The sequence below is a fragment of the Marmota flaviventris genome, chromosome 2, assembly GCF_047511675.1.
Source record: "Marmota flaviventris isolate mMarFla1 chromosome 2, mMarFla1.hap1, whole genome shotgun sequence".
Lineage (NCBI taxonomy): Eukaryota > Metazoa > Chordata > Mammalia > Rodentia > Sciuridae > Marmota > Marmota flaviventris.
In genome coordinates, this window is record NC_092499.1 from 74,199,645 (window position 1) to 74,220,496 (window position 20,852).

The 20,852-nt window shown below is 35.0% G+C and overlaps 1 protein-coding gene across 3 annotated transcripts in view; it reads right to left on the reverse strand.

Moving 5' to 3' along the window:
- Arid4a (AT-rich interaction domain 4A) overlaps positions 1-20,749 on the reverse strand; it is a 75,470-nt gene extending 54,721 nt beyond the window's left edge. For 2 of the 3 annotated variants that reach the window (XM_071608012.1, XM_027929741.2), the window contains exons 1-7: positions 20,643-20,744; positions 19,487-19,543; positions 17,391-17,501; positions 15,068-15,133; positions 13,946-14,036; positions 2,489-2,568; positions 2,304-2,398 (exon numbers count right to left, since the gene is read on the reverse strand). In XM_071608012.1, coding sequence (XP_071464113.1) covers positions 2,304-2,398; positions 2,489-2,568; positions 13,946-14,036; positions 15,068-15,133; positions 17,391-17,501; positions 19,487-19,492 — 449 coding nt within the window. In that variant the 5' untranslated portion in view covers positions 19,493-19,543; positions 20,643-20,744. Of the gene's footprint in view, positions 1-2,303; positions 2,399-2,488; positions 2,569-13,945; positions 14,037-15,067; positions 15,134-17,390; positions 17,502-19,486; positions 19,544-20,642 lie in introns of all 3 variants that reach the window. The other variant, XM_071608013.1, reaches the window with a different exon arrangement.
- Positions 20,750-20,852: the final 103 nt, after the last annotated feature.

A 20,852-nucleotide genomic window follows, 5' to 3' on the forward strand; every position in this document is an offset into this window, starting at 1 on the left:
TGGTGAGGATATGTTGAAAGGGCACAGAGAGGCTCCTGCTGGCTAAAACTGGGACAGCTTGAGCATCAAAATTAATTTTTAAACAGTGAATCATAACCCATTAAGTAAAATTAAAATTCATGAGTCCATAGTGATAAGGAAAAGATTTTTACTGTAGTTACATGATAGCTAAGAAATGTAGCAAACACACAAAAAAATTTTTTAAAAAAATCACCATTCTGGTATTATAGTAGTAGGCAAAAATTATCAAATAACAAAGACCACTGAAAGTTTGATAAAGAACACAGTAGGGCTGGGGTTGTGGCTCAGTGGTAGAATGCTCGCCTAGCATGAGTGAGGACGTGAGTTCGATCCTCAGCACCACATAAAAATAAATAAAGATATTGTGAACAACTGAAAAATAAGTATTAAAAAAAAAGAACACAGTATTTAAATAATTTTAAAGTATCATCACACAGATTCATGAGTTACAAAGGGGAAAATGGTAAACTACGATTAATTTCAAAGTTGAGAAATTTGGTAGACAGCACCTTAAGTAGGTGATCAAAGTTAATATCACCAATTATGGGAAAAACTGATAACATATACTTATAAATGCACCAGCACTGAAAACAACTCAGAATCATTTACATAGTATAACTGTCAAAAATATACAACCTGAATATAATGATGAAAAAACTATTGTGCAAACCCATATTGATTAACAGTCTATTAAAACTTGCCTATATTCTTCAAAAATGTCAGGGTTATATAAAACAAAAAAGGTCAAAGGACTTTTCCAGATTAAAGGGCATTTAAGAACCATATAGACAGGTTGATGACACCTGTGTATAAAACCAGGCACTCAGGAGGCTGAAGAAGGAAGATTTCAAGTTTGAGGCCAGCCTAAGCAATTTAGTAAGAACCTATCTCGAAACTTAAAAAAAAAAAAAAAAAAAAGGGTCTGGGACTGGGGCTGTGGCTCAGTGGTAGAACGCTTGACTCATATGTGTGAAGCCCTAGGTTCAATCAAGCACCACATAAAAATATATAAATTAAATAAACATATCGTGTCCATCTACAAATAAAAAAAAAAAAAGGTCTGGAGTTGTAGTTCAGTGGTAGAGTCCTTGCTAAGCATGAATGAAACCTTCAGTTCAATCCCCAGTACTTCCCAAAAAAATACAGTGTATGATTTTGGATTATATCCTAGAATCAGAGGGAAAAGGGAAGGGATGTCATAAAAACTACTATTAGGACAATGGGCAGAATTAAGTATAACAACATATGTGAAAAGAGAAGAATATAAAGCAAAATGTGCCCCCCAAAACATTAAAAATTGGTGAAACCAATGAAAAGTACATAAAAGTTCACTGCATTACTACTATTATTACTTTTTATTTTTTGGCAGGACTGGGAATTGAACTCTTGCACGTGATAGGCAAGTAATCCCAGTGAGTTACATCCTTAGCCCCCGCTTTTTTTTTTTAAGAATCAAGGACTGAACGCAGGGATGCTTAACCAGTGAGCCACATCCCCAGTCCTTTTTTATATTTTATTTATTTATTTTGATAATTTTTTAAAATATTTTATTTTTTAGTTTTCGGCGGACACATCATCTTTGTTTGTATGTGGTGCTGAGGATCGAACCCGGGCCGCACGCATGCCAGGCGCGCGCGCTACCGCTTGAGCCACATCCCCAGCCCCTTTTATATTTTATTTAGAGACAGGGTCTTCCTAAATTACTTAGGGCTTTGCTAAGTCGCTGAGACTGGTTTTGAACTTGCAATCCTTCTGCCTCAGTTTCCTGAGCGGCTGGGATTACAGTGCTGCATCACTGCACCCAGCATCCCAGTCATTTTTAAAATTTTACTTTGAGACAGAGTTTCACTAAGTTGCCAGCCTGGCCTCATCTTCCTGTCTTAGCCTCTTGAATAGCTGGAATGACAGAAGTGAGCCATCATGCCCAGTTTTCATTATATTATTCTTTCAATTTTTAAGTGTGAAAAATTTTGAAAATAAAAAGGTAAAAGAAATACATATACTCCATTACGAAAGGGAACTCATCATTAAGATTAAGGATTTGGGCAAAGTAATTTAAAACAAATGTAGCCTTTCTGAAAATGGAGTTATGATAATCTGAGGGCAAAGTAATGAGAATAATTAAGGATAAGGTCTACTCAAAATAAAATGTCTAACATAAGGACACAAGATGTTGAAAAAAGGTTATCCAGGTTACCCAATCAAATGTAGCCATACTGGGAAAATAACCTGTTTAATGTGGTACTAACTATAACTAAGATACCCAAATATGAAAAACTTACACTGGAAGTGAGGACCTTCTTCCTCTATTGGTTTTCTTTGCAATTACTGGAGTTCCAAAATGCTCTGGATTTGTTAATGGAAGCTGGTCAAGTGTCTGGATAAGAAATAGATGAATTAAATTCACATTTTACCTCTAGACCAATAGCTATTGTTAAACCCCAAAAGTCCATCCCTGTCACCCTACCTCACTCTCTGCAAAATGTCTCTCTCCTTTCAAACAAAGTGATGTACGCCTCAATGTTCTCTCATCACCGTCATCAAACACTGCGAGATAAGTAAAAGATATCAGAGAATTTATGAATACAAATTAAATAAGAATGTCAGTGCAAAGACTGGTATTATTGCTATTTATTTAGAGTTTAATATTTGTTAGCAATTTTTCAGAACCCTTTAAAATGAACATACCACATTTTTTTACACTGTATGTACCAAAGAGACTAAAGTTAAATGGCTGTCCCAACTACTTATTTCCATTTGCTTTTTTAATTTCTATCACTATAGAACTACCTTTTTAACATTAGCAAACCCGACAAAGAATGAACATTAAACTTTCTTCCCTTTTAGAAGAATAAGCAAAAAAAAAATGGTTTAAAAGAAATAGTATGAGTTCTTTTGCAACAGTTATCAATGGAGTACCCCTGACTTCTTGAAGCTGTTTGACTTCAGTAATGCTATTGGCTAATGCCACTTCTTCTACTTAATTGCATGATATGGAAATACTGGTTGTTAAATTTGAAAGTCCTAAGGATCAAGCTTTTCTTCTGCTAGAAAGACACTTACAAGTGAGTCAGAAATAAAGACTGAAATAAGGAAATTTCAGAAAGATACAAAGTTGTTTTTTTAAAAAAAGAAATTAAAAGAAGTTATGATCACTCAATGAAAGTTTTTACTTTTACTACCTATTTAACACAATCATACTACTTAATTAACTATGTTTAAATAGTTCAAGAAATAAAGGTAGTTTAACAATTTCTCATTAATACTCCCCATAAAACTAACTATAGTTTTGATAATATTAATAGGTTTAATTTTGCAGAATGTACAGATTTTATCATAATATTAAGCTTATTAAGAAGAAAATGCTTTCAGAAGACATCAAATCATCTAGTATTGTGAAGAAATAAAATATAAGAAGACAGAATCCTCACCTCAGATACTTAAAATGCATATTCGTACAATGGTGATTGTATATCTTATGAAAAGAACATATTCACAGGAAAGCATATATATACAAAATTATCATTATCAAGATCTAATCCTAATTTTCTTAATTCTAGATTCTTTTCCATTTTAACAGAGTAAGTTAATATTAACAAAGGAAAACTCTATAACACCTCTACTTAATAACTTAAGAATTAGTTATATTAATATCAGAATGAGAATCCTGAATTTTTTTTAAAAAAAGATGCTTCATTAGTAAGCACTCTGCCTTCAAATCATAAACTTATTTTTAACAAGTTTTTAAAAGAAAACTTAAATAAAAGCACTTGTGTACTTATCTATTTCAACCAGTTCTCTTTCTGAGACTAAAGATATCTAGTTTATATTCTCTTATATGCAGGAGACAATAAAAGGTCCTGAAGCATATAGTCAAAGAACCACAATGATTTCACAAAAGCAGCTGTGCTATATGCTGTCCATGATCCAAAAATTGATGACTACCTGCACATACAATGACAGAATAAAACACAACATCCTCCATCAATTACATCACCAATCTGCTCTTGATTAATAATGTCCAAAATATGTACATCAAAAATCATGATGTATATGTTAACAAGTATAATAAACCACAATTCTTTCAAAATTCAAATGAGATCATTAAACTTAAAATAATTCTTCATCTTAGTATTAATGCCCGTAGTGTAAAGTTTTATAAAGAATAAAACCTTAAAGGTTTCAATTTTCCTTTATGCCTACAATGGTAAAGATAATGATACTGTGCATATACATATTTAAGTGTAGGTATGAGGAGAGAAAATGAGAATAAGGATGATCGATAATATCATATTTAAATAGCAAAGTCTTTTCACAGGGTTCTATCATTTGTCAATGGCAGCCCTAAATCAAAACATTCTGATGACAAATTTTTACAATTTATTTTCCTTAGTTTCTGTTCAAAAGAGGGTTGTGGTATGATTACTTCACAGTTTTATAAATGAACCCTTCCTACTTCAAGTAAACAAAGAGAAATAGCTTTTTTTAATTCACAAAACTACGCAAATGTATATATTGAAGTACTTTATACATTTGTTAAGTAATGTAACTTTTAAAGATTTTCTGAAACTCATGAAAATCCAACAACATAGTGGAGTTATTAATCTTGACATCCCTGATTACCAAAACCCTCAAAGAAGCTCCTTTGAAAGAAGTTCCTCTCTTGGCTTTCATGATAAAAGTACCATCCAAAAGAACAACAACAAGATGGAAAAGTGACTTTAGGATTTTGATAAGAGCAAAATGATTAGCTGTTGTCTAAAGTTAAGATTTAGTTCACCTTTATGGTACGACATGCCAAGAGAAAAATAGTTTAACTCTAAGGATTTAATAATCTTTATGTCTGATGTCCACCAAAATGGCAATTTGAATAGGAAAGAACATGGATGTAAGTCAAAAGTAGTATCACTGTTATTATATAACACTTGATGTAAATACGAAAATCTACTTAAAAGAAAACAAAAAAGATAATATTCTCATGACAACACTAATCATATAAAAAAGACAAAACATACAAACCTTAAACCTAATCTGTTAGAATTCACAATCAGAAAACAATAAGGGGTGTGTACGGAGTGCTACTGACCAAATTATATTGTTATACTGTGTGTGCATGTATGAATTTATAACAAGAAATCCCATGATTATGTAAAACTACAATGTACCAATAAAAATATGGAAAGAGAAAAAACAACAGGGGTGTAATTACTAAATACAAAAAATATTTGCCTACCTGTTATCATAACAATGATAATGTAGGACAGTAAAATAATAACAGTAAACAAAGTTATATCTTTCCAAAGATGTAATTATCTACCGCTAATTAAGCTTCTACCATATTGTAATCCACACAAAAATCTCTGCAAGTTGGGAATCATTATCCTTCTTTTATAGATAAAGAAACTGAGGTTCAGTAAGTTAACCAATGAACTATAATTAATTTAGTTAAGGAAGAATCAAAAGACATAATAAGCTGGTATAAGGAAGCATAAAATAAACCTACACAAACCTAGATGGTATAGCCTACTACACACCTACGCTACATAATATATTCTGTTGCTCTTGGGCTAAAAAAAAGGGGAGGAAGTCAAGAATTCTGACTTCACAAAAATAAATATCATTGTTGTTATGTTTTTGGACAGCAATTAGGATTAACAGAATATTTCACATGGCTGGGATAAAAGCTTTAAAATTAAAATATATGTATATATATCCTAGGTAGAACCAATAGTTTTTAAGAAATTTACTTTTACTTGACAAATAAAAATAGTATATATTTACACTATACAACATAATGTTATGAAATACAGTATGTATACATTGGAATGGCTAATCAAGCTAACATATGAATTACATCACATATATTTTTTTTTGTGGTGAGAACACTTAGAATCTACTCTTGCACACAATAGATTTCTTTAATTTACTTAACAAATTTTGTATTGACTAACATCTCACCAATCTCTCATCCCCTGCAACCCACCACAGACCCCATAATTGCCATTCTACTCTTTTCTGAGTTTGACTTTTTTAGACTCTTCCTGTAACAAAGTTCATGTGGCATTTTTTCTTTTTGTGTCTGGCTTATTTCACTTAGCATGTCCTCCAGATTCATTCATGTTGTCAAAAGTGACTGTATTTCCTTCTTTTTCAAGGTTGCATGGTATTCCATTATGAATATATAGCACATTTTATTTATCCATTCATCTGTTGATAAAGTCTCAGACTGGTTCCATATATTGATGATTAGAAACAATGCTACAATGAATATGGGAGTGCAAATAGATTTTAGACATTCTAGTTTCATTTTTCTTTGGATGTATGATAAACACCAGTGGAATTGCTGGATAATATAGAAGTTCTATTTTAATTTTTTGAGGAACCTACATTGGCTATCCTTTTTACATTCCCATGAACAAGGGTTGCAAACATTCTCTTTTCTCCATATCCCTGTTAGTACTCCTTATCCTTTGTCCTTCTGATAACAGCCATTCCAACAAGTGTTAAGTGATTCCTCATGGTGATTTTAATTTACATTTTCCTGATGATTAATATATTGAGCGTTCTTTCATCTACAGTCATGCATCAATTAACAAGAGTCTGAATATGTTCTTGGATGTGTTGTCAGTGGTGTTAGTCAGCTTTTTGTCAACTTGACAAAATAATCTGAGAAAAACACCTTAGAAGAGGAAAGGTTTATTTTGACTTATGGTTTCAGTCCTTTGTCAGCTGGCTCCAAGGCAGAAACATCATGGTGGAAGGGTGTGGAAGAGGTAAGCTGCTCATAAAATAGCAGCTGAGAAGCAGAAAGAAAGGAAAGGGTCAGGTATAGTCCCTAAGGGTATGCCCCCAAGGAACCATACCATCCAAATAGATTCCTCCTCCTCCAGTTTCCACCACCTCCCAATAGTCCACTAAGGTATGAATCCTTCAATGGTCAGAGCCCTCAAGATCTAATCACTTCCCCAAATCTTCACCTGTGTACTGGGGACTAAGCCTTCAACACATGAGCCTTTAGGACACACACCAGATCCAAACTGTAATATCATGTGATTACATCATTGTGAGAACATCACAGAGGGTGCTTACACAAACCTAGCTGGTAAAGCCTATTATATAAGTAGGCTGTATAATACAGTCTATTGCTCCTGGGCTACAAACTTGTACAGCATGTTACAGTACTGAATACCGTAGGCAAGAGTAACACAAGAGTAAGTACCTGTGTATTTAAAATATCTAAACATAGGGTACAGTAAAAATATTGCATAGAAAGTAAAAAAATAGTCTCTCTGTTTTTACAACACTTGATGTAAATCGAAAATCTACTTAAAGAAAAATAACAAAGATGAGATGCACCTGTATAGGGCACTGACCATCAATGGAATCTGAGGACCAGAACTGCTTTGGGTAAGTCAATGATGGAGTGATGAGTGGATGTAAAAGCCTAGAGCAAAACCATACACTAGTGTAGATCTTATAAACATTGAACATTTAGGCTCCACTAAATGTATGTAAAATTCTTTTTTCAATAATAAATTAATCTTAGCTTACTGTAACATTTTAGTTTATAAAGTTCACTTTTTAAACTCCTTGACCCACATAACAACACCCATTTTAAAACACAAATCCATTATACAGCGACACAAAAATACTTTCTTCCTTTATATTCTCATAAGCCTTGTCTATTTTTAAATTTTTTCTTTTTTTTTTTTTAACTTTTTAAACTTTGTTAAAAACTAAGACATAAACACATATTTGCTTAAGCCTACACAAGGTCAGGGGCATCAACATCACCATCTTCCACCTCTGCACTGTCATACCGTCATACTGCAAGGTCTTCAGGGGCAGTTACACCATTGGAACTGTCATCCCCTGTGAATAACAAGGCCTTCTTCTGGAATACCTCCTGAAGGACCAGCCTGTGGCTGCTTTACAGTTAACTTTTTTTTCTTAAGTAGAAAGAGTAACTCTAAAATAATGATAAATAGTATAGTAAATACATAAACTGATAATATTGTCATTTATCAATACTATGTGCCATATACAATTGTATGTGCTACACTTGTATACAACTGGCAGCACAGGTTTATTTACACCAGCATCACAAGCGTGTGTGTGAGTAAACTGTTGCATTGCAAAGTTCATGAAGTCACTAGGTGATGGGAATTGTTTAGCTCAATTATAATCTTGTGGTACCACTGTCATATATGTGGTCAGTCACTGAACAAAATGTCATTATGTAGTGCATGATGGTGTCCATTGACCATTTGTATGTCTTCTTTTGAAAAAATATCTATGTCCTGTGTTAGCTTCCAGTTACTGTAACAAATACCTGAAATCATCAACTTTGAGAAAAAGCTTATTTGAAAAGGCTTATAGTTTTGGAGGTTTCAGTTCAAGATTGGTAGGTGCTTTGGGGTTTGTGGCGAGGTAGCGCATCATGGCAGCAGTGCATAGCAAAACCATTCACCAAAAGTGAGAGGAAGAGGAAGGGCTGGGGTCTCATGGGCACAACCCAATGACCAGACATCTTACAGGTTCCACCACTTCCCAATCATGCCACAGGCTAGCGACCATATTTCTACACTAAAACTTTCTACACTAAAGCTTTTAACACATGGGCCTTTGGGGAAACTTATCTGGAACACAGAAGGTCCTTTGCCATTTTTAAATTGGGCTATTTTCTTACTATTGAGTTCCTTATGTATTTTAGATACTAACTCCTTATCAGATGTATTATTTGCAAATATTTTCTCCCATTGCACAGGTTGTCTCTTTGTTGAATGATTTCTTGGCTGTGCAGAAACTTTTATTCTGGTGTAATCCATGTATATATTCTTGCTTTTGTTGATTGTATTAGTCCATTTTCCTTACTAAAACAAAATATACCTGAAGCTGAGGTTTATTCAGCTCACAGTTTTGGAGGCTGAAAATCTAAGACCAAGCAGCCCAATAAGTTCAACCTGTGATGAGGGCCTAATGGCAGATGGCATGATGGCAAGTACATGGGTAAGACAGATCACTGTGAGACAGGAAGCCAGAGGAAGATTTAAAGGCCACTTTGCTCTTAGTAACTCAATTCCTTTCAAGAAAAGCACTCTTCCAATGCCCTGAACACTTCAAACCAGGCCCATCTCTTAAAGGTTCCAGACCACATCATATCTCTACACTAAAACCAAGCTTTCACACATGAAACCTTGGGGACAAGCCACATCCAAACCATAGCAGTGTGCTTTTGGAATCATTAAAAAAAAAAAAAAACTTATCGCCCAGGTAAATGTGATAGAACTTCTAGCCACATTTTCTTCTAGTCATTTTATAATTTGAGGTGTAAGTTAATCTATTTTCAGTTGTTGGGTTTTTTTTGTTTGTTTTTTTTTTGTATATGGTATAAGCTGATTCTCTAATTCCATTTTCTTCATGTAAATATCCAATTTTCTCAACACCATTATTGAAAAGATTTTCCATTCCCACTTTTGTCACCTTCATTGAAAATCAACTGACTATAAATGCATGGATTTCTGTCTGGGCTTTGTATTCTGTTCTATTGGTCCATGTCTGTTTTTGTACCAGGACCATGCTGTTTTGATTGCCATAGTTTTAAAATCAGTAGTGTGATGCCTCCAGCTTTGTTCTTTTTGTTCAAGATTGCTTTAGTTCCAATAGTTCTCAAAGAACTGTTACTCTAAGAGTTGTGTGATAGCTACAAAAGTCCCTCAAAAACTTAAGCAATCTACAAACTGAAGAAATTTATATATGTGTGTATGTATACATATGTATTTACATTAACAAAATATCGGGGGAATACTAAGTCTTTTACATGATCATTTAAATAATGGGTTAAAGCCAAAGATTTCTTTGATGCTTAGTACTTCTCTAAATTAATGACCTCCTAGTAAGTGTTTATCACCTGGTTTTGAAAACATTTTTGTGATTGATTTGATTATAAAAACATTGTCATAAAAGGGTATGTAAGACTAAATTAAAAGCTTTATGAGCCTGTAGTACAGTCTATTCAGCATTTTAATTTAACATCCTCTATTCAATACTCTATCAATTAGAACATCTAGGAAATCTGATATAACAAATGTTCAAACAATAACTACAAGACACAAAAATATCTGATTTTTTTGGTTGTTGTCGTCGTTGTTTTTACTGGGGATTGAACCCAGGGGTACTTAACCTCTTAGCCACATCCCCAGACTTTTTTATTTTTTAATTTTGAGATAAGGTTTCACTGTTGCTTAGGACCTCACTAAATTGGTGAGCCTGGCTTTGAACTTGTGATCTTCTAGCCTCAGCCTCCCAAGTTACTGGGCTTATAATCATGTACCACTACACCTGGCCAAAAACATCTGATTCTTAGAAAGTATTTCTTGATATAAAAATATTGTACTAATTTAAACAATAGAATCAAGTTTAGTGTTAAACCTGAAATAGGATGTATATATATACATTTAATATGTAGATTGCTGACATTTTCTTCCTTTAAATTTTCCTTTTTTTACAAGTACCATGTGCTATTTTTAGTACTACAAAAAGAAAAAAGAAAAAAAATGGTACATTCAAAATATCTGAGTTTTATATTTGAGGAGCTAATTGCAATATTCAATTGGAGATATAAATTCTAAAATCAATTCTGACACCTTTTGAATGACTAGACAGATAACAACAGTCACATATATCACAGATTCCTTATATTTAGTGGAAGGATTAGAACTGTCAAATCAATAGATTATGGTAGGAAGCAACTGTTTTATGATAGAGATGATATTCTAATGCTAAAAAAAAAAAAAAAAAAAAAAAATGACCTGAGGCTATGTATAGTTCAACATTGGGGGGCAAAGTGGCATTAGATTTAAAATTTTAAAAACACTGAATCATTTTATATCCATAATCTCTTTTAAACTGGTTAACCAGCTATAACAGAAGAAAAATACTTATATTAAACAAGGAATTAATGTCACTGACTAATGATAATTTCATTTTATTTTCTTAATCATTTTTCCCCATTATATTTATTTATTTTTATGTGGTACTGAGGAATGAACCCAGGGCCTCACACATGCTAGGCAAGCACTCTTCCAGTGAGCCACAACCCCAACCCTAATGATAATTTTAGATAATTAATGATCAAAAGTCCTATTTCATTCAAGACAGCAATGTGGTGTCTTCTTTTTTCATTTCTAATAATGCAACATAACTTCAGGGATTTCATGAAATAAAAAAAGATCATAAATGGGACCAGGGATGTGGCTCAAGCGGTAACACGATTGCCTGGCTTGCACGGGGCGCTGGGTTCGATCTTCAGCACTACATAAAAATAAAGATGTTGTGTCCACCGAAAACTGAAAAATAAATACTAAAAAATTCTCTCTCCTCTCTTAAAAAAAAAAAAAAAAAGATCATAAAGAATATCAATACTTTGTATAATTTTCTGATTCTACCTATATAATAGTTTGCTGACAACGGGAAATGAAGAAAACTTCCAGAAACAAGCAATTAAACATAATGGGTAATATATGCTCAATAAAAGAAATACATAGGAAGCTCATGACTTACAAGAATGCACACATTTCAGTTTGCCACTGTTTTAAAACAAATAGTAAAAAAACTCATTATGTGTACTCTGACCATTCTTTTGGTCCACCTCCGTCAATAAACATTACTCATAGTAGGGTAATATAATGAGTGTGCTTTAACTTCATAGTGCCTCTCAAAATCTTTTTATAGAAGAAAATCTGATTCATGCACATAAATGCAAAAATCATTAATATTTTATTTTTGCTATTCTGTTTTTACAGTGTTGAGGACTGAACTTGGGGCCTTATGCATGTGAGGCAAACATTCTGCCATTAAGCTATATCCCCAGTCCTCTTTAATAATTTGGATTTTTCTCCCAAAATAAATCTCTATTTCTCCATGTGCCATCTGTTTTTCTAAGTGTGTACTACCTGCATCAGAGTCACCTAATGTACTTAGAAAAAGAAAGATTTTTGCATTGCCATCCCTGGACATACTAAATTTGGAGATTTGAGGTCCTCAAATCATTTTTTGTAAGTGCCAACTGATTCTTATGTACACTAATGCTTGATACTTTGATTATATGCAATTTAGGTTCTAAGTAGTTTGAGAATAAGAATGATATAATTTCTTCTGTAATTACCCAACACAGAAAAGCCCCATAGAGAATGCTCAGTATCAATCTGTATTCAGAAATCTTAAAATACCACTCACATAGAGTACAGAGGTCATAATTTATAACCGAATGGTTCTTCTGGGATGCAGAAACCCAGAATGTGAAAACCTGCAGAACATGAGCATTTTAGTATTTGAATCAGAAAAGCCTCACAAGTAATTTGAGTGCAACCTTGATAGTAAGTATCATAAGATGCAATATTAGTATTTGAATATGCAATATATAATTTCACATGATTCTGCACAAACCAACTTCTGTCATTTTGACCAATGTCATCTTCAGTACATAAAAAAACTATTTATTAAATCTGTAAGAATTAACTTTAAGCTTACGTTTTAAATCTCTAACAATTATCAATAGCCACAACAATGATTAATAAAATATGTAGTTCAGAATAATGGTTTCATTGTGAAACAACAACTTACAATAGGTCCAAAGAGAATAAAAAAGGTTAGGAAAAGAAGTTACATACAGCAAACTGTTGCTGCTAATAGAAGCTACAGAACAAGACACAGGAAGTATAATTTTAAACCAAAGTATGTTCTTCACAACTCTGAGCATTAACTGGAAATGAATGATTTTTATCCAAAGCAATGAATCAAGTACACTAAAGGTAAACCTAAAAGATCATTTTCTTTCTTTTGACAAGGTAATTACATTATAATTACACCACTTATATCAAAATATAAATATAAAAACAACAATGCTACAGGTATCCAGTATAAAACATAGTATCAGATGTAATCCACAGGACTGTGTAGTACAAACTACTGCAAGATATGGAAACATTATCTATTGGTATTCTCATCAGCATAATGATAGCAACTATTTAAGTACTATTTGAAGGTTTTCATTTACAGATAGTATAATACTTGTTGCTTCTCACTAAAGTTTTCTACAACCAGTGTAAGCCAACATATGGAATGTTAAGAATACATTCACATTAACAGCATGATCATCTTCCTTTGATTTTTTTGAGATGGGAGTCTTGCACTGTTGCCCAAGTTAAACTGGAACTCTGGACTCAAAAATTTTCCTATCTCAACCTCTCCAGTAGCTGGGATCCCAGGAGCTCATATGCAGTCTGTTTTTCTAAGTATGTACAACTCACGCCAGAATCACCTACTATATTTATGAAAAGAAAGATTCTTGCATTGCTATCCCCAGACTTCCTAAATTTGAGAGGTTTGAGATCCTCAAAACCTTAAATCCACCGCAGTTGGTTTAAATCTTTCATGAAATCTGCCAACAGGAGAACCCATATTGTACTGAGCATAAAAAATGGAGCTACAAACATCTGGGCTTGACTCTGCTCTTGTCAGAACATTTTTAGCTTGAAAATTCTATGGTAACATCTAGATTACCCTTATAAAACAGGTAGCAATAGCACCTATGAAATTGTAATTGCAATTAAAGAACAAACGAAAAGATCTGATTTTTTTCTTATGGAAGAAAAATAATCATATATTCTTACTTTTTTAGAGAAATATCAAAGTAATCTAAAACAAAGTACATTCTTGGATGAAACAATACAAATGGCCAAGCAATGACTATTTTTGTTAAGAGTAGGGTATCATTAAAATTTAATCCAGCTATATCCAGTAAATTGACAGGAAAGAATAAATACATGGTTGTCTGCCAACACAATGCTTCAGTGTATCCACAAAATAGAGGTATATGTAACCTCCAAATCAAATCTATGTATTAAATTACTTAACTACTTACCCACAGTATACCAGCTAGCATCTGTCAACTTGCTGATAATAGCTTCCTGAAAGGATCCATCAGATGTCCTGGTTTCAACAATAGCTCCAACCTAAAATATAAAACCCAAATTTCCTTACCAAATTTAAACAAACAAATCAAATCACACCCACCATCTACATTATCTAGGTAAGAAAAATAATACTTATCATAATTCTTCCTTACTGTAGCTTAGATCTTTATCATTTATGGTGCTCCTATCTTCATTATGTTATTTGACCCCAAAGCACTTTGGCTTAAGTAAAGTAACTATTATCATCCCTATTTTATAAATTGAAAATTATAGCTCAGAAAGAGAAAATAATTTGCAGATTCCAGAATGAGAACCCAGTCTCTTAAATCTTACTTTAGAGCTTTTTTATATCACACTGCCTTCAAGAAAATTAAATAAGAACCATAAAAATATAAGACAACCAAAATAGTCTCAATTTTCTTTCATAGAAATATTGAATATTGGACTCAGCATTTGTATTTAAGGGACCTTTTAGATAAAGGTTCACCTGGAGACAGAAGGATGGACCAGTTGACCTTCTTTCAGCTTCCAGACCTTTGTATATCAGATAATAACCGAAGTGGTACTCTGACATAACAAAGATTTATTACATAATGAAATGGCCAGAAATGGACGGAACACATAATAAAGGTATTCATTAAATTGAATTATGAAATGAACATAGTTTACTTGATAAATCAGAACAACAGAAGATTCAAGCTTACAACACTGGTATCTAACTTAGCAGGCATCATCTCAGATACGGCAACGATTTAAAAAAAACAAATTCAGTCTAAAAATTTAAAACAAAGGATGGGAGAAGATTTAACATATTTATATGTATATTAAATTACCCTGATGTTAGATGCTTGACCTTCTTTTAAAGATACAATTATTGCAATATCACAATTTATACTAACTATACAAATATTGCAAATCATAATTTATACTAACCACACAAATATCTCATTTGTATTTTTATTTTCTGTTTAACATTCTTTTAAAATGTTGATTATAAAATTAAATTCTGTAAGTTATGGTATGAGTTTACAATTCATTATTTTCGATATTAAACTGTATAACATACGTACTCTTAAAGGACCCTTTACTTGATCATCTTGCACCAACTGTGTTGTATTATCTTGTTTCAGGAGTACCTGAAAAATATTTTTGCACAATAATTTGCATGCTTCAGTTTAAAACAATACATTCATGTTAACAAGGTAACAACCATGTCTTTAAGGGCCCTTTCTTAGTATCCTGTGGTTACCTCTGATTATTACATTGTCTTATATTTATGCTTATTGTCCCTCTCATTAACTAGAGTTCCTTGTGAGCCAGAGTCTTCCTTTTATTACTAAATCCCCAGCGGTAGGCCAGTGTCAATGCATATTATAGGCATTTAATAACTTTGCCGAGTGAATGAACGATAGAAAATCTATAATCTATAATGATTACTTTATAACTTTAAAACTAACTTTAGTGCATTTTATCAATAAGTCATAAGTCATTAGAGATTCTGGTTGTTATCAGATATTTTCTTAAAAAAGTATCAAACTTTGGGGGGGGGGGGGAGCATGGGAGGAATGGAGGAACTTTAGGGTAGGGCAAAGGGGAGAGAGAGAGGAAGGGAGGGGATATGAGTGTAGGAAAGATGGTGGATGGACACCATTACCCTAAGTACATGTATGAAGACACGAATGGTGTAACTCTACTTTGTGTACAGAGACATGAAAAATTGTGTTTTATATGTGTAGTATAAATTCAAATGCGTTCTGCTCTCATGTATATCAAATTAGAATAAATTTAATTTTTTTTAAAAAGGTATCAAACTTTACTGCCTACTTAAAACCAGATGTCCTTAATCTGAACAATAATCATGAGCAAATTCAGTTACAAAATAGTTCCTTTCTAATTCTCCTTTCTCCCTTCCTCCAAAATCCTTTCCTCCCAAATATATAGGGTAACCATCTCAAATAAAGCAATCACACAAATGAGCAAATTCAAATTCTAGGTAATGTATATATGATAAAAACAATCCTAAAATTATCACTGTACTGATTGTCAGTAAATGAGAGCCACAGGGAAAAAAAAAAAAAAAGTAAAAATAATCAGACTCTACCATAAATATTTAGTAACCGAATCTTATATGATTAAAAGGCTATTAAAACAAAGAAGAAATGAACACCAAACAATATCCTAACCATACTTACAGAAAAGTTTTAATGGCAGATCAAAATTTAAATAAAAAATTTATAAGAATCATGAAAAACTCTACCACACAAATCACATTTCTCTAGTTCAATGATTCTCAACATTTTACATGCACCAGAAACATTTGGAGTGCTTGTTAAAACACAATTACTGAACTTTACCCCCAGAGTTTCTGATTTGGAAACAAGTCGGAAAAGGGCCCAAGAATTTTCAGTGTGAACAAGTTCCCAGTTGAGGCTAATGCTGAATGTTTGGGAGCCACACTTTTCGAGTCACTGCTCCAGTTCATTCATTTATTCAACAAATTTTAAGAACCTGTTATGTATTAGGCCCTATTGTAGGTGTCAGGGATAGAACAAGTCAGATGTTTCCTCTTTTTGGTGCTTAATTCTGGTAGGAAAACATTAGATATGTAAATGAATAAAAGCAAATTGCAAACTACAGGTACAGCATGATCCAAGAATAACAACAATAATGAGAGGCACATTACAAAACCTAGAAGATCACATTGAATCTCTTTGGAATGTTATCACGGAGAACTTTCATGATATATTTTACAGCTCATGTATAATGTTAAAAATATTTTTATAAACAGGAACTTTTGCATTTAAATAACAAAGACTGACAGAAACTATACTTATAAAGGAAAAATTACTAGAAGGAAACAAAAATTGTTAACAGTGTTTCTGAAAAGTAAGCTATAAGTAATAATTCACCTGTATTTTCTGTATCTCCAAATATTATACAGTAATATATTAATCTAATTTTTTTTCTGGTCATAAAAACATCTTAAAAATCAACTTTTGATTCATTTTTAATGTTGTCTTGAAAACACAATTCCCACTGTACTGTTCTTTCTAATTACTGAAACAGTCTACCCAAACATTATGAAAGGGGAGAAAACAGATTATAATAAGCATGCTACTACAAACAGGAAAGATCCAAATAATAGGAGTATCATGAGCGTGGTATTTTGATAGAAGCATCTTGGAATAATTTCTCATTTGAAGTTATTTCTCAATTTTTAACATGTGCTTTTCCTATAAGCTTAGTGTATAACAGTGCTTTCACATATTATGGGTTCAATAAACAAAATATTTTCATTCTTCCCCTCTAGATAAAAAAACTCTAATCTTTTAATCCAGTTAATGAACCTGTTACATTAAAAAACATACACATATATGCATACATATATATTACCTTAACTTTCACCAGCCTTTTCACTGTTTTAATCTTTGCCTCACAGAAGGCACCTCGGTACTTGGCACTGACATCAGTTCCCACTGTCAGGTAGGCAGGCTCATCCGCCGCCTGATGAAAGGAACATAAAACTGTGAATGTCACTACTATTTTCCCTTACTCAGCCTAAGGCAGCATTAAAAAGTTCTGTGTTTAAAGCAATGAGAACATTAAACAGTATTTGCTTATTAATATCATTGATAATTTGAATACCCCCAAAACAAACATTTTATTAACAACATTTCATTTTATATACCAATTTCCTAATGTCATAAAATGTTTAAAAGTGTAATTAAAAAATATCAGAAAGGAAATTCAATAACGTTTATTCTCCACATACAAATGTCTTGTAAAAAAAAAAAAGCTAATATTTGCATAAGGAACATAAAAATAAGAGAAAACAAAAAACCTATTAAATGTCTCATAAAACTTATTCATGTATGGCCTCCCATAATTGTTTTCAAATTAAAAAGAAATATTTCTACTGAATCTAACACTAACAGTACATAATTAATTGGATGATAGAGCTGTTTAAAGGCAACATTGTTTTAGATGTAGTATACCTACACAGATAAGAAGTCAACCTTTTTTGGAAAATTCATTGGCTAAAAGCTGTAACGGAAAGGTAAAGTCTGAATTCAGCTGATGAATGCATATATGACCTAATGGTTCAGGACTCCATCCATAACTAGTTTACTACACTGGTCTTCTTGGTATTTTTTTTTTTTTTTTTTTAAAAAGCTTTACTAAGAAATATCTACTTTCATTTTATTTTAGGTCCTGGGGATTTAACTCAGGAGCACTTTACTACTGAGCCACATCCCTAGCACTTTTTATGTTTTATTTTGAAACAGGGTCTCACTAAGGACTTGCTAACCTGCTGAGGCTGGCTTTGAACTCACGATCCTCCTGCCTCAGATTCCCAAGTTGCTGGGATCACATGCATGTGCCGCCACCACCACCAGCTAGAAATATCTATTTTAGCAAATGGCCATGATCAGAATGATACTTTAAAAGGTGAGAAATTTCATTCCATCATTCATTTTAATCTCCAGAGTTACAGAATGATGCTATTTCAGTCTGTCATTTTACCTATTTCTTCAAAAGTTATGCATATTCATAAGTTCAATTCAACATCACTAGGTGCAAAGGTAACCATGTTTACTTTATTTATATATTTTTAAATAGAAAACAACTGTGCTCATTTTCCAGTAAGTTTTCCCAAGTAAAATTAGAGAAGGTGAGATGTGTCACTTATTTCAAGAAAACAGGAAGATGAGACAGTTCAGGAAAATGTTACCTTTTAGAGCTTAAGGTGCTAAAACTGTGAATAAGACATGGATCAGGTATAGACATAGATAAAGTCAAGGGCATTTACAAAGAATGCAAACTGGAGAATATGTGTGACAAATAAATATCTAACCAGAAACACAAATGTCTCCAGAAATTGCTATGAGATCTTCCTTTCCTTTTTAAACATCTATGTTTCCAAGATTAGGAGTCTTCAGAAGAATGTGACTGTGTGTATGTATTCAAGGACGGATATATGTTTTAAAATGTTTACTATAAAGACTAAACTGAAACTAAGTATTGTTTTGAGTTCAACCTCAAATACGGTAACAGTAGAAATCTGCTTTATCCACCAAGAAGAAAATGATATCTCTTTTACTCAATCCACATATTCTTTCTCTCAGAAAATCACATTGGGAGAAAAATCACACAAGAAAAAAAATATTTCCAAAAAATTCCCCAAAGAACCAAAGCAAGACAAAAGCTCTACTTCTGCAAAGGTTACTGCCAACACAGGAAGTGTTTAAAAATACTAGCCGAATGGACAACAATTGAAAGGCTGGCCCAGCCTTTCCAAAGTGCTAACTGCTACAGGAGAGCTGAACTGACTGCATTACAAATATTTCTCACCATTCACATGTTCCCATTTCCAAAAGTGCTTAGTGGAGAAATCAATTTTAAGTAACAAAAAGATGACATTCCAAGGCACCAGCCTCACCACTGGCAGTGTCCAGGGCACGAGGTTCAGACGAGTTGATTCTACTTACCTTCATTTTTATTGGTGATCTGTGGGGTTCCAGCTCAACGAGTTATCTTCGCTGTCGCTAGAACCGTGGAGAGGGAAGACAGGCACAGAATCAGTCAACAGCGGGGAGCGACCCAGGAAAAGAAAGTAAACAAACGCCAGCGGGGAGGGGCAGAACCCTCAGCAGCCAAAGGAAAAGACCCCCTCGGAGGGCAGCCAGGACGCAGGAGCCGAGAGGGCAAAGAGAATCCCACCGGCGCCAAAGGGCAGCCTGGTCCACCCCGGAGCTCCGCAGCGGCCCACCGCGCCCCCGCCTCGCTGGTCACTTTGATCTGGAATGCTCAACTCCGAGCCCCTGGACTGATCGCCCTGGAAAAGGGCAGGGCACGATCTGGGCTTCCCCAGGTCTTCTAGACGGGCGACCGCCGAGCCTCCACTCAGCCGCCCCCCGGATACCCAGACTTCGTCCCGCGCCCCGCCTCCGCCGCTCGGCCCCCTCGGCCCGCCCCGGGCCCGCGGTGGCGGCAGCGGAGTGTCACGGCGCCATTGCTCTCCTTCCTTCGCTCTGCACCATGTCAGAAGGAGAAGCGCTCCTTCACCCGAAGGGGCAGGGGCGGCGGCCTGCTGCCCGGAGCCGCGAGCTCATGGGGAGCCCAGCGCAGAGGAGGGGGCTGGGGGGCGGGGAGGAGGAGGGGAGGTGGCCCGGACAGGGTAGGGTGTGGGAGGGGAGGGGAGCCGCACAGCGGCAGCCGCCGCCTCCTCCCGCGCCCGCCTCAACTTTTTGTACAGCCCGGAGAGATACCAGCTACCCAGCCCCTAGCCCCCAGGGTCCTGCCATGGACTTCATAGAGAAGGACGCACCACGGAGTTGGGGGCCGACTCCCCCAAGCAGCCGGCTTCTCACCGCGCGGAAGCAAACTTAGCGGCGCGGCCAGCCCCACAGCCATTTTCCCGGGTAACCGGGGGAAGCGGCCGAGGAGGGGGCTGCCGCGGCGGTTCCTGCAGTTGCTGCCGCTATTCCCTGACTTGCCACTTCTCCTGCGCTCGCTGCACCGCTTGCCTAGCATCTTCCTCCCTTCCTCCAAAGCTTCCAACTGCACTGGGACCCCGGGCAGCAGCACCAGCTGCTACTGCCGCTTAGACCATTCAGTATACCCGCTTCCCTTCTCCCCACCTACCTACTGAGGGTGAAGTGCGAGCTGTCAGCTCTCGAGTCCTCCACCCCACTGATCGCCGTGGGCCCCCGTCCGGGAAACACCACTCCGGGCCGCGGCGGCAGTTCCTGCGCCGGATTCCCCACTCGCCCCGATTTACTGCCACAATCCACCAAATAACAAGCTGTTGAGCAGACTCTCTTCTACACGAACTCCTATTGGCTGCCCATGACG